General features: G+C 46.0%; 1 protein-coding gene across 1 annotated transcript; it reads right to left on the reverse strand.

Annotated features, from left to right (window-relative positions):
* Window positions 1–880: 880 nt before the first annotated feature.
* Window positions 881–14,722, reverse strand: LOC149363710 (uncharacterized). The gene is made up of 8 exons (XM_089569969.1): window positions 14,642–14,722; window positions 12,387–12,459; window positions 11,698–11,792; window positions 10,473–10,577; window positions 6,873–6,920; window positions 4,348–4,398; window positions 3,366–3,536; window positions 881–1,087 (listed from the first exon to the last, which is right to left on the reverse strand). Exons 1-8 carry the CDS (start codon window positions 14,720–14,722, stop codon window positions 881–883), a joined length of 831 nt encoding a protein of 276 aa, XP_089426095.1.
* Between the last annotated feature and the right edge of the window lie 528 nt (window positions 14,723–15,250).

Genomic DNA, 15,250 nt, shown 5'->3' on the forward strand with positions numbered 1-15,250 from the left:
AAAGCAGTGTATGAGAAGCTGGCATGCATGCGCAGAGCGGCCGTGTGAAATACTTCATACACATTTTTGTCTTCCTTCGAGTTCTGTTTATCGATAGCCGACTGTATTTCCAATGACAGAATAAACACTTTCAGTTCCCGTTTTGTTCTTTGCCCTTTCGCGGATGTCCCGCCCCGTTCAGCTCGTTCCTAATCACGGCATGAATGACGTTTAATTAAACAGCAAGACTCGATCGGCGACTCAGAAACTCTCGTTACTCCCATTCGTCTACATGCCTGATTGCGAGAAATTTCGGACTTTCTACAAACCTTTGCCGCTCGCTTCCCCGCATATTTAAGGGTTTTAGTCGACGCCGGTCCGACTCGTAGCACCTAAAGGTGACCTCTGCTCTCTCCTCTCCCCTGACCACCCTACTCACCCACTCCACCTCCACAGCGGCTGCTGTTCGAAGGGCAGTTCTCTCCCTATAAATCTTTTATTAGTTCCTTCATTCATCTCAACTCCTTAGGGCTCGCTCACTCGGTCGCTCGGTGCAAACAGAACAGATTAACGCCAAAGCACATGCTACTGAGAACTGTCATCGTTTAATCCCCGACTGGGCCTGTGTATTGAAACTTAATAGTGTGTATTACCCTCTTCTGTCTCTCTATGTATGTCCGCCATAGTCTACGTCCTGTCCAGAGCGCTGTTTCCCTTCCTACGATGCCTTCACTTCAGGGAGCTCCTTTTCAACACTGGCGTATTCAGACAGTGAATGCAGGTGTTAAAACGATGTATTTGGAGTTGCAAGGTTGTCTAAACAGGTAATGCGCTCGTGGAAGGGTGCACGAGCAAAGCCAGGGGAGACCAGCCTCAAAGGGGCTCTTGTCGAGGGACGCAGTCACTTGTTGGGGGCGTAGGCGACGGTGGGGCTGCCCACGCGACTGGGTGCAGCAGAAACGGCGCGGCGGGCAGGAGACAGAACGTCCGTGGGGGGCCAGGGTCTCTGAGGAGGCGCCAGGGACGTCGGGCTTGCCGCCCTGCTTGCACCCGCCCATGGTTTTCCCGCGGAGGGGCTCAGCACCGTGGGACTGGCCACCCTGGACGCCTGCAGTGCGCAAACGACGGCACGTGCAAAGTTCTTTTGGTCAAATGTGCTTGTATGTCCGTTTTTGGAACCAACCCGAAAATCATCAATAAAGTTATGATACTAAAATTCTTTTGGTAAGCGCGTACGTTTCAAGAGCGGCCGACCGCTACACTAAAAAGATGAAACCCCCCTTTTTTTTCGTGGTCAAAATAAAGTTAGTCTTGGAACTTTTCCGCGGCTGTTTGCTGGCCAATGCTTCCGACCACTTCCTAGCACCGTGCTGTGATGCACAAGCTGGCAGTCTGCGAATGAACGATTCCTGGAAGCCAGTTCTTGTGCTATGTAGGGCAGAAGAATATTATGAGGTCGTAGTAGGAGGCGCAGAAGCAGAAGATAGCTTTGACAGGATACTTGGCCTTCTAAGAGTAGTCCACGTACGTCATCTGAACACAACATAATCCAAGCTCACCTGGAAGACACAGGAGCGCCGATGTATTTACGGTCCTGTGGTGTGTACACAGCTGTACTCTCTACATGTGAGTTGGAGGCCAGGTTATTAGTGTCGGTGTTATCCATGCGAACTTGAAATGTGAATAAGCGGAAGTGAAGAAAATAGGCCTATAACAGTACATGAGCCTCAGGGGCGTAGCCAGGGGAGGTGTTTAAATATCAGAACACCCCAATAAATTTTCTGACCACCGCCTCCCCCCCCCCCCCCCCAACACCTATTTTCGGCTCCCGTCCCCCTGTACTATTCACATCGAATCGATATATTAAAATGAGAAAACGAAAATAAGAATGTCGGTTTGTTGACAAAGTAGTTGCTGTTCTAATAGCACGTATGGCACTCCTTTTATTTGTAGGCACAGTTGACCCAATAAAACATAACTATTCACGTCAGCCTACTTAATAATCCTTTGCATTGTCTTTAAATGATAATAAACTATAACGAAAATAAAAATTGAATTTTTTTTTCTAAAGCGCCTCTGCATCCGGGTGCATATTCACATGCATAGACTACAAGCTTTGACAAATGACAATCGTTTGCAGTTGCTGACTTTGTTGTAGAGCAGAAGCTTGTGTCTTCTTATATATTATGCGAAAATAATGCAAATATCCGTCATTTTTCCTACGAGCATTTTTTTTTCTGAGAAAATGAATGTTCTTTACGAATCAACTCTTCAGAGTCCTGTGTAAGCTCTTATTATACAGATATTACAGTGACCCGTTTGTTACAGTGAACAACTAACCATTCGGGTTTATTACAGCAGAAAGATGACTAATATATTGTTTGGACGCAGGCTCTTTTTATTTTTTTTTTTACCGGCGGCGTACAACACCCCTCGAAAATGATTTCTGGCTACGCCACTGATGAGCCTTCATGGGAGGTCCTAAGAGAAGCAAAATTAATAGTGCAAAAAGGGGGCTCTTGCATTCAGGAAGGCCATACTGCATACCATGGAGTGGGGTATCCCGGCGTGGCAAGAAATAGCCTGCACGCTTTGAAGTATCTCATCAGTCCATGCTCTTGTCTGCATTGTCTGCTTCCTACCTCGTCTCTTGCTTTAAGCAAACTTCTCTTACTTATTACTCTATGCTTCGGACACCCTGCCAGATCTCATCTAAACGCGAATGGATTGCGGAGGAACTGCAATTCTCCGGTTCTGATGGTTCTTTTGAGCTTTCTTTCGTGGGATAATATAAAACCTATCAAAACTATCTGAAGCAGCGTCGTCTCATCGTATTGGCTCGAGACCGCTCGTCACAAGAAGAAAATTGCGAGTACACTTTGGCAACTATAGTGTTTAGAGGCGAAAGCCGAGGACACTATGCCGTGACGACTTCCGGTGGATGTGACGTCACACCGTTCCCGTGGCTATATCGATCCCCAAATTATACATCTTTCGGGGATCTTAAGTGTTAATTACGCTTAATTATACATTTCTCCATCTAATTTGACACAAATCCGACGTTTTTTCGACCATTCTGTGAATATTTTCACTATGCCATGACGACTTCCGGTGGATGTGCCGTCACATCGTTTCCGTGGCTATATCAACATCCGTGCTATTTCGATGCAATTTCAACATTTTTACCTATAATTAGTGAACTAATTAATCTACAATAATCAAACTTGTCTTCTAGGTTCATTTTTTCCTCCTCTATCTGAAGCAACGATTCATTTTCTTCTATCTTTTTCAGTTCCTGAGTTAACGCTAGTTAAACGCTGCCAAAGGTGTGACACCCTCTGCTAACAGACGACAGTATGAGCCATTCGCCTTAAAAGGGAGCATACCGCCGCCGACTGCAGCTGCTGTCCCGTGGGAGATGTGACGGCAGACCGAGGCCAGGCAGCGCTAGGAGACAGGAGCTCGGCGGGGCTGACGGCTCGGGAATGGGCCGCAGGGGCTTTCTCCGCGCCCACTCTGTACATCTCGTAATGGTTCATGCGGTCCAGCATCATGCACTGCGCGCAGACGAAGGCATAATTACTTCTTGGGACAGCGCAACAGAATTGCAATGCAGGAGCTGCATAAAGTTGAGTTGACTGGTGCGGACTCATCTTCAGGGAAAAAAACTGCTATATGAATAAGAAATTGAAAAAAGTGGCTGGGTTCAACGTGGTTTGAACCTAGTTATACTAGCGAAAGCTCTGTTAAGCATGGCCTCCAGGGTCTTAAATCAAGTGTCAATGTCAAGGTCAGGTACCCAATGGTCATAGTCCTGTGATCACGTGGTTATACTACCATAGCTTGGGCCATCCCACCACACAGTTAAGTTCAGTTTGACCTTGAGAGGCATTGAAGGTCAATGTCTCATACCATAGCCTCCTTTATCGAAATCGGAAGCTGTACCCCGGGGAGTAGAGGTCTCGCTCCAAAGAAGAGCGGAAAAAGAAATGTGAGGGACACATAACTACAGTATACGTTGCCACTGCGATACCATTAGAAGGTGTTGATGCCTTTGCCAGAAGTGGCCTCACCTCCGGTTTGTTGGCGCTATTTTACGTCACATCTTCTCGTCACGTGGTGTAATGAAGTCACTGTGACGTCACACCTCGACCAATCAGCGACTGTTATGACACACGAGGCCGCATTTTTTCTCCGTTAGATTTTCTAATGCTATCATATTATAAAGAATGGATACTATACAGGCATATTGCCTGGTTGACTACACGCGACCGACCGACCGACCGACCGACCGACCATTACAGGAGGAATGCTTGTTGTAGAATCACTAGGTGAGTTTCATGCGGCGTTGATAGGATCGTTACTTACTTCAGTCACGGTCCATGCAAGGAGAGTAATAAGGACGACGTCCTTCGGTACCTGCGAAGAACGAGCTTGAGATGATTCATTGTGCGAAACCGATACGTCAGCATTTATGTACTGCATTACCAGATTCCATCCAATTCTTGCTGTCTTTAACTGCACTCTCAGCCGGTAGTAGTAAATATCCTTTGGAGTGAACATTTCGCTATCTAATGTGCCTTGATTGCTCTGCCCTGCCACAGATATGACTCAATACCGGTGGACTTCTTCGCACGCTGAGACTAAATCAAATGAAACGGGACTAACTGCATCACCGAATCACCACTGGGAAATCTTAGTTGAACTAAGTGTGGCTGGGGTGCAAGCAAAAAATGTCCCCGGAAGATACGGCCCGGAAAAAACGCCCCCCTGAAAAAAAGTCCCCAAGTGAACAACTGACAGACGATTACGATTACCAGCTTTGGCAGGTGCATGCCAACGCTGCTAGCCGCCCCCCTAGATCCTCCTGTGGCAACCACCTTCTAAGTGGCGTTTCGCTCGGGTACTCGGACAATCGTTTACGCCGACACCGACTGCAGGTCATGCCAAAAAAGTCACACCGCAATGCACCACAATGCCGTTGACTTCGCTGAAAGACCGAACAATCAAGAGACGCACTTGACCTTGGCCACTCCCTTTCAGCCGCCATCTTTTTTTTACAGGCACCCCGCGGTGGGTGGGCGGCGGTGTGACTGTGCAGGCGGAATTAGACTTACAACGGCCGGTCGGAAGTTGCTGCGCCTGAGTTACTGATTTAAATGATGGTGGCTCTACGACTGTTCCGTAATGTTAGTGGGCTCTGAAAATTGCAAGAGTGGTAATGACACTGATAGCCGCTGAGTTAGTCTCAGGGTACACGATGACAGCCATAACGTTCGGCACAGCACCAGCGAGGTGTGTAGCCCCGTCCTGTCCTCACCTTTCTGTGTCCTGTTCCAGCGCTATGTTTTTTCGTTCAGATTAGAGGTGAACGCCCGGAATTCGCTCGTTGTTTAGTCACTTCCATGCAGATGGGTGGAGTCGCTGTAGCGTACAATGTTGCATTGTTTGTCCTGTGTCCTCCTTTAAGAGTGGCCGAGTGGACGCTCCGCATCGCAGGAGTATAAGTAATGTGGAGCATCCACTCGTTCGAGAAAAAGCGTTCGAAGGAAAGTAACCATGTTTTACCTTTATTTACCCGCTTCTAGGTACCGGAAACATATGAAGTATCAAAACAGTCAAGAATTTCTCAGGAAGGTTCTGGTATCAATCTCTTGGGGAACGGTCCACAATTAAAGTACCTCTGCAGCCATTACATTTTACACAGCACCAGTGGGCACCACTGTCCTGTTTAGAGCGCCCCGTATACCGATACCGCACGTAACGTAAGTAATTAACCTGAGCACCAGGCCAGGGGAAAGGTTGTCCCTCTGAGAGAACCGGTGGATAGCAGGCGACACTGGGGATCGAACCACCAGCCTCCCGCCTGCGAGGCGGATGCTGAAGTAACAGGGAGGTGCGGTACGTGATCGGTTGCAGTTAGTCTCCAAAGGACTAAATCTTAGACATTTAGTCCTTTCTGTCTGAAAGTGTTGTTTCTGGATTCGAGTTCCTGCTGTGGCTGCCAATTTTCCGCCGCAGAAAGGCAAAAACAGCACTTCTGCAACTGATATTCCGGTACGCATCTGCAGTACATAACGTGGCAGAGATCAATCCAGCACAGCCACGGTCCTCTCATTCGTTTAGGTGACAGCCTTTGAAAAGTAAACATGCATTAAATTCCACGTACGATTTACTGCTTATTGACGCGTTCCAAACAAGGCAGACCTGGCACCGTGGCTCGTTTGGGTTCCTGAGACCAAGGTCCCGGGATAGAATCCCGGCCATAGCGGCCTTATTTTTATAAGGAAGCGAAGTGAAAAAATACTCGTGTGCTATGCGTTGTGACGGACTAAATACTTCAGATGGTCGAAAAAAATTCGAATTCCTTCTCCAAGGCGCCTTTCATAGCTTTCTTTCGCAGCTTCGGGGCGTTAAACCCCACGTGCCAATACATACTGTATTATCACGTGTATCATACATGCCATACATACCGTATACATACCATACATGCCAATAATACCATACATATACATACCATCCGTGTGCATGCCATTCTTGTCACATGATATGGATGCCAAACCATTCGCCTCTTCAACACCACGATCACATAATTCTCAACAGACTTGACGTCACCGCCAACGTTAAGAATGTGAATAAGACCAATGCGGAAAGATATTCCAACTTTAACTTCTGATTTTTCTTCAATGAATGCGTCATATTCTGCAGATTAAAATGTAAGACAGCCACAAAAAGGCGAACTTTAAGATTCCATGGAGATCAAAGGGTCGGTGGAGTTGTCTTCAGAGTGTGACCCTTTAATTTTGCTTACACTAAATAAGGGCGAATGAGGCGGAAGCAGTTAACCCCGCATACTGAATGCCTGCCTCGCTTGCTCCATTTACAATACTTACGAGGTCGGGATGAATGATTTGCCGGTACCGCCTAGCCAGAGTGTCTTTCTGCGCACAAAAGAGGAAATTGATAAAGACATTCAGTAATTTCCAGAAATAGACGAATAATATCAGAATAGGTCACAGCCGTCATTGAGGCTAAGCCTAGAATGGCGGAAGTGCGTGAACCGAGGGGCATCCACTGTATTTCTCGAAAGTGTAATCCTCGTCCTTCTCAGTGAAATTTTGAACATTTATTTTTTAAACTTCGATATTAACTTCGCGCTCTTCCGTATAACCAGCTCCCGCAACTGATGCTGCTGATGATGGGCTGTTAGGCAATGTTAGGTTCGTGGTCTTTTCAACTGAAAGTTAAAAAAATCGAACGTCTGGAGTCTGGCACGGCCAGTGGTGCTCGATCATCACTTTGTAAAGTTATGGCTGACGACAGAGCGTTTTAGACCCAGAACCAATGAGAATGGTGTGGCATTCCGCGAGTTTCACTGAATACGACGCTGCCTAGAGGTAAATCACACCATTAAACTGCGCTTTAATATGATGACACATCGGAGATCAAAATTAAATATATCTCAAACGGTGAAGAGGTTCTTAAAGAAATAAATTTCTACCAGGGGATGGATTTAACCAGGGCAGTCGACCTCCCCCTCTCGCCAGAAAAAATAAAGAGAGAAAGTGTACATAGGAAAACTACACCCAACCCCATTTTTTGAAGAAAAAAGTCTAAGAAACTCGAGGTTCAAATGGGACCGCCCTAGCCTCCTCCTCGTAAAACAACCGCCCCCTCCAAGAGTGGCTTCTGTCTCCGCACCTGTTGGAACCTAACCTGAGAGAAATGGTAAGGGGTCTTATGAGCAAGGCATACGTTAGATCGCGAGTTTATTTCCTTGAAGCGACGAAAAAATATTTACTAGACGAAAATCAATGAGATATTCCTTCGTTATTGTGCATAAATCTAATAACAAAAAGCGCATCATTATGAGAAACACGGCCGCCGAGGTGGCTCAGTGGTTATCGCGTTCGGTTACTGACCCGAAAGACGCGGGTTCGATCCCGGCCGCGGCGGTCGAATTTTGATGGAGGCGAAATTCTAGAGGCCCGTGTATTGTGCGATGTCAATGCACGCTGAAGATCCCCAGGTGGTCGAAATTTCCGGAGCCCTTCACTTCGGCGTCCCTCATAGCCTGAGTCGCTTTGGGACGTTAAACCACCATGAACCAAACCATTATGAGAAACAGCAAGCAGTATGAAACTGAGTTCCTTCTCACTGGCATGCAGACACTTCGAAACCGCAAAGTGGTTAAGTGGGCACGGAACCAAAACCGCGAGTCGGTGGCGCCGCTTCATCTCAAGATCTTGCAGTTGTGCTAAAAGGCCTATCAGGGTGGGCACCTTGAAATGAAACGGTCTCAAAGATAGGCCATACACATACATGGCTGCCCCTACGCAAAAAAAATTCGCCAGAGACAATTAAGACTGCTTACGCATGGGAATGCGAAATCATTTCTGTCCCTGGGTGCACTGACAGCCACCCACATACATACACGCGCATGACACCACCCTGAACGTGGTACGACGACCGGTGGCATCACAATTTCAGTACGAAAATTGGTTTTTAACGAAACGAAAGTGCGCATTAACTGTCTCGCATCTCTGTGGACACCTCAGCCGCGCTTTAAGACAAGAGGTAAACGGTCTGAGAAGGCCTACAATTCAAGGTGCAGATGTCCTCGGTTCGAATGCCTCTCGCAAGCTAGCCTCCAACTTGGCTAGCACATGTGAGATATACAGGGTGTTTCACCTAAGACTTTCTGCAATTTTTAAAAATAAGCTTTTTGAATTAGATGCCCGCTTTTTCTGGCATAGCATTGTCAGTGGTGTAGTACATCATAATGCAGCTAAGACGTACTAACTAGCAGGCTTGTTAACCAATATTTAATAGTTAACTTTTAAACTATTACCGTTGGGCTCCTTAATTATTGAGAGGCATGCAGCCCACCGTAAGTGATGTCCATATCCGTTTTTAGAATTTCGAGAACGCGATTATCCTCGGCGCTGTGGCCCAACAAATTTTGGCTACATCGCGCCAAAATACATGCGGTTTGAGAAGCTTGCAGACAAAGCAACCTCTCCAGTGAGCCTAACTCGTCGAAATAGCCAAAATTTGTTGGGCCACAGCGCCGAGGATAATCGCGTTCTCGAAATTCTAAAAACGGATATGGACATTACTTACGGTGCGCTACATGCCTCTCAATAATTAAGGAGCCCAACGGTAATAGTTTAAAAGTTAACTATTAAATATTAGTTAACAAGCCTGCTAGTTAGCACGTCTTAGCTGCATTATGATGTACTACACCACTGGCAATGCTATGCCAGAAGAAGCGCCCATCTAATTCAAATAGCTTATTTTTAAAAATTGCAGAAAGTCTTAGGTGAAACACCCTGTATACGCAACGATAAATCGTATGGCACCACCCGGAACGCTGTACAAGAAATGGTTCCGTCCCAATTTCGGTACGAATGTAGTCGGTAAAACTGGCGCCACATTGAGGTCGGCCAGTGGGGAGTACATGCAAACGAACAACGTGTCTGAACTGGCGGTGCTCGGCTTGCTGTGTGCGTCCTACGGCCGCTTGATGACGTCACCCTATTTTTCTTGCCATCCCTGGAATTTTCTGTCATCTCAGTGTGCAAACACTAACACATGCCGTAGGCTTCTCTCGTAATCGGACTAGTAATGCTTTCGCATTGAAAAGCGTTCATTTTAATGCGAATGCTATTATATGCCCAAGTATACCAAAATCCGGCGTCCGCCGTTTATGGTACAAAATTCGGAGGATATCAGAACATCTTTTGGCACGGCACCGAATTTCACGCGTCTTTGTGGCCAACGCATCTGCATGTGAGCACCATGAATTGCTTGGACATGTGGATCAAGATTTCTCGCCCGCCAGCATCCTACCCTTGGTAGGGCCTGCATCGTCATTCTACGTCAACATGCCCAGAGTAGTGTGCACCGGGGATCCAGGTGGCGACACAGTGCAACCAAGCTATAAATGGTCCTCACGCTGGCTTCGCAGTCATTGGACATGGCAGCATCGGAAGCATGCGGAACACTGATCTGTTCATCTAACTTGTGCAGTTATACATACATGATTTCGCATTCTCACACGTGAGCAGTCTTAAGTGCCTGTGCCGAATTTATCACTTTTAAACCGCCACCTTCAGTGTGTACTTGTAACTATAGCTACGCACCTAAGTTATCATCAATATAATAACACCTGATGTAGAGTCGTTTACCATCCCACTAAGATAGTGGGTGAGCTGTTCGCTGTTCCTGCGCACGACACAAATTCCTATTGATTGATTGATTGATTGATTGATTGATTGATTGATTGATTGATTGATTGATTGATTGATTGATTGATTGATTGATTGATTGATTGGTGGGGACCAAAATAAAGTGGCATCAACAATATCAAACGGCGCTTGTTATGCTGCGGGGACCAAATTAAAGTGACATGAACGCTATCAAACGGCGCTTGTTATGCTGCTGTCGTAGCGCTATGCTAAATTCTTCGTGCCAGGAGCCAATTCGCTTACCACGAGAAAAGTGTCGTAGAAGATGGAGCCCAAGCCGTAGAGGAGGTTTCCTAAGACACGCACGAAGATGATGTTGAACCCGATCCTCATGCTGCGAATGTTGCCCTGTGGTGTGGGATTGGGTGAAAGGGTAAATATTTCCCACTTATTTATTTGTTCCCTCCTCTCATTCGTTCAGCATTGCAGTCTGCCTTCTGGCGACCGAGGTAGGAGTGGGTGCGTGATCATTGATAAATGATCAGTGGTAAATGATAAATGAACCAATGCAGTGCGAAGCAAATGATACCAGGGCCAAGGAGAAAAAAAAAACTAAAAAGAGAGAAAACAGGTATCACTGCAGCGCAATATGAGAAGAACCATGTTTAAATGTCCGAGCAGTTTGTCAACTTGACCCTAGTATAAGTTCACATACGCGCACTACTACAGATACTCAAATTCGAATTCAAATCCAGTTTACTTTCCGTAAACCATAGGGGGCGGCTCGTTAAAAAAGGAAAGCAAGTTCACTTGATTGCGTTCGAGTTCCCTTTTTTTTTTTTCATGGCATACGGTGACAACAGGTTCTTATTAAAATAAAGCAACTACTTTTGGATTTCACATAACAACGCGAACAGAGGCAGAGTTCAGTATTTTGAGGGAATTTTTCAAGGTGCAGCAGATTTTAGTAAAACGAGGAATTACTCCCTAAGTAATAAGGAACATTAAGGAACAGCCACGGAGCTACAGAGGAAGAACGAGTTTTCCTGCAAGAGTAACATTTGTGATAGGAGCTTCGCTTAGTAGCCATATAGCAGCTTCGCGTGTATGCCGATGAGGAGTATAGTTGTTCCCTTGACTCACAACAGGAACTTGCAAAAAAGAATGAGAGAGTTACGCAGAGAAAATAACATGCTCCATTACGAATGAATATAAAACGGCGGATATAGAAGGCTTTACTGAAACATTTGGCGATGTCTCGGGGAAGTTACGATGCAAAGGTGCTGAGGATCTTGCCATGACCACTACCCTTGTTTTTGTGCAATATACACGATTTTGCATATACAAGTAAGTGGTACATCAAAACCTGTTGTGCCCATAAAGCTTCATACGTTCCGCTTCGTAAAACAAACGAACTGCTCCTGGATATCTTTATTCAAAAATCTCCTGTTGCGTCGATGGGAATGCACGCAGTATCGAGGTGAAGCCGGCTTAACAAGTACGGAAGAAGTTAGGACGGGAAGCCTACCTTGGACGCGGCTACGATCCAATAGATGATGACACCGAGCGTCATAAATCGGAGCGAAGCGTAGGTGCCGCCCATGATCCAGATGTAGGGTCGCCCTGCGCGGACAATTTACTACAATCGAATCCCGTAATAACGAAGTGGTTTATAACAAAATAATGGATATAACGAAGGAAGGATGATTCCCCTTGGAAGCTCTGTCGACACGGGCTATAACGAAGCTACGTCTATAACGAAGTAATCGCCGGGCCCTTTCAACTTCGTTCCGACGAGATTCAACTGGTATTTAAAGCAGCCAAATCACGCGTATTTCATGAGAGTAAGTATCTGCCATCGGTGTGGCATCGCGTAAGGCTCTGCAGCGCTTCACCTCAATGTACATGCGCCTCTCTGCGGAAGATATTTATGTTTGAATTGTACGTGAATGACAGTGCGTGTAGTTTAAATTTTTCTCGTTCCCGCGGACAAGACACCAAGCTTCGGAAAACGCCTTCACAATCCGGTCAGTACACCATGAATACGCCCCGCCCGATGCATTATCGCTCTTTGTTCAAAGGCCAGCATCTATTTCAGCATGATGCTCTTCTCTATGCTGCCTCCCCCCCTCCCGCCCACCCTTGGCTTTGGAGAGATGCTCTCGAACCAGTAGGGCTCTCCAGGGTTATCAAGTCGACTGCGTGTCGAGTGCTTACTGTGGTAATCCGTGTTCCTGCCAACGACGACTGCCGATGTGACATCCGAGACTCCGGCGAGGAATGTGATTAACTGCGAATGTGCAGTTCACTGTGATTTCAATCATACGCACATGGCACAGCTGTCCCGTAATTTCTTTGCCTCCCCTCCCCCCCCCCTTTTTACCTTCTGGCTGGGAGGAAGAAGAGCGGGTGCGCAGGGGGGGGGGGGGGGGGGGTGCGCAGAATATTTGATCATTATTTTTTATTGCGATGGCATTTCGGCTTTCGTTTAGCAAAATAAAATTACGGCTTCTCGGCAAATAAATTTCCTGACTGGTCCATTAACTGGTGCAGCCGCTATCGCTAGAGTCACGTGGTTCCAATTTGCCGCTAAAAGGGGCACCGCGAAGGGAAAAAAACGTGAGGACCGTGGAAATTTGGTATTTGGCCCACCCCCAAATATTCTTAAGAATCCCCCCAAAATCTTGAAGTAGGCCCATCACAGAAGATGAGTTAAAGTGCATTAGTGAGTCGGATGAGTATAATCCCATAAAATGATCCAATGGAAGGTGCCCGACCATTCCAGAAGGTGATGATTCATGCATAACATATAAGTTCAATAGAACTGGTTCCATCCGGAGATTTGGCAGGAAAATTGCAAGAACATGAAACACTGAAGACACCCCGACAGACAATTAAATGCTACTGCATTTTTGTTAGGACATGTTAAGCATAGAGTTTCTTACTATTACCTAGAGGAAAAGCTGGCGGCGCTGCACTTCAGCCACCATGGACGCTCAAAGCATCATTGGGCGGTGAGCTACTTGTTGCGAGACAGTCGTAAATTTTCGGGAACATGGAGTGGCACTACTAAGACGTTTCATTCCGGAAACGCTGTTCGTGTGTGCGCAGACGACTTTCGCGCGAACGCAGTGTGCAAAACCCATAGTAGCGAAAACGCGACGACACACGACGCCAATAAAAGGTTTTACTTTTATGAAATGCCATTAAAAACCTCTTATAGTGTTTAAGCAACAACATTTTTTTTAAATATATTTACTTTTAAAAGTGCGCCTGTTAATTACGAAATATTAGTTTTTGTAGTGTTCATCACTGGGCCAATAGAAGAGCTAGCCATCCCTTATTTTGGGCGAACTTTGCACTTAAATGCTTTTCTGCTCGTTTGTTGCAATTTACAGACAGAATATTGAATGCTAGGACATTCTTGATTATCGAATAGCGCTTATTCTTGCATTATTTTTTGGCCAAATTTTGAAGTTCCGCAACAAGTAGCTCACCGCCCCATGATGCTTTGAGCGCCCATGGTGGCTGAAGTGGTCTCGAGGGGTCTCCATGCAAACTCCCTAGACAGGCTGCCAGCTTTCCCTCTAGGTAATAGTAAGAAACTCTATGATGTTAAGAATGCCCCCAGTTTTTTTCTTTCTCTCGTGTGCACGCCCTAACGGCAGTGCATTGCGGATCATAGCCAGCATACCGCGAAAAACGATAAGCTAACAGTCGCGACCACATAAATCGACAAGTTCACTCCTGCACTCGTGGTTTTTTCAATATTATGCGACATCCGTCTTGTTTTATGCATGGTGCGATTCCGAAAAAAATTTAAGCATAGTAGAAGGAACGAAATGATAGGATGAGGCAAGCGTTGTGCCTTGTTCTATATGTCTTCTCATGTGCTTTGAATTTCTCAGAATCCTATCCCCGCCGTTCCAACAGTCAATATATCATCAGCAACCGATATTTTTTTAATGCAGAAGGGCATGCTAAACACAGCGCACGTGATAGCGTACACTACCCAACATTCCCGCTTAGATAGGAGGACAGGTTATCTCTTTTATACAGTTGGGAGTTTGAATGAAAGAAGAGAACCAACCTCTAAAGAATTCAGAGACTTCGATGGGCAATCTTGGGAAAAGCATTTGTGAAAAATTTTCGCCCATCATTTTTCGTATGCATTTGCGAGCTTAACCCTGTTTTTACTACAGACCATCGTACCATACGCATGCTCATCTTAACATGTTGATCGCTGCTTTGCTATCGCCAAAACTGCATAGCAGCTATATCTGGGGTATGGATCACAACGGAAATGTGCTCTGCTGAAAAAGAAAAGAAAGGGTAGGATCGTTTCTCTGGCCTGATAATTTGCTCGCTTACGCGCCTCTCGCCGGGCGTCGGAACACACACGTTCGCGGCGATATCATTTATAAGAGTGCCAAAAAAAAAACGCGTTTACTTCTGGACGCAGCATTACTCACCCCATAAATGGCCATCAGAATACGAATACTGTCACGGGTTTCGAAGAAGTACCACACTGGTCCCGACTCTTTCTTCGCCATAGTAGCAGCCAAGGAACGCCTTCTCTTCTTCTTTCTTGCGAGAAGTTGTTGTTGTTGTTCACCTCCTGGAATGGCAAAAACCCACACAGGGGGATATCGGCCAAGAAGAGGGGTGCATAGAGGGTTGTTGTGATGAATTTTTTTTCTTGGGAAAATAAATAAATAAATTAAGCAATGAATAGAAATAAAAGACTGCTGGGGAAGATAAAAGTGAGAGCAAGTGGTTTGCACTTCCCCTTCTTTCGCCTGGGTGAGTTGTAGAAACCCAAGGAACACCGTCTTGAATTGTGCATTAGCTTATAAAACAATGAAAAGAAAAAAATATTTCGTGAAAATGGGTTTTTCCTGCACTGGGTACGTAATTTGCAAATTGATGATAGCGACTGAAACGGATGATGATGATAATGATGATGTCAAACGAGTCCCCCTGTGGCAACAATCGAAAGCATATAAACACTCGCATGCGTGTTACTGGGCGTGAATGAACATGTTCTCACCGTATATAATAAGATGATCCGGAAGAGAGGA

This window comes from Amblyomma mixtum, chromosome 2, assembly GCF_055824585.1.
Source record: "Amblyomma mixtum isolate Tamu chromosome 2, ASM5582458v1, whole genome shotgun sequence".
NCBI classification, from domain to species: Eukaryota; Metazoa; Arthropoda; class Arachnida; order Ixodida; family Ixodidae; genus Amblyomma; species Amblyomma mixtum.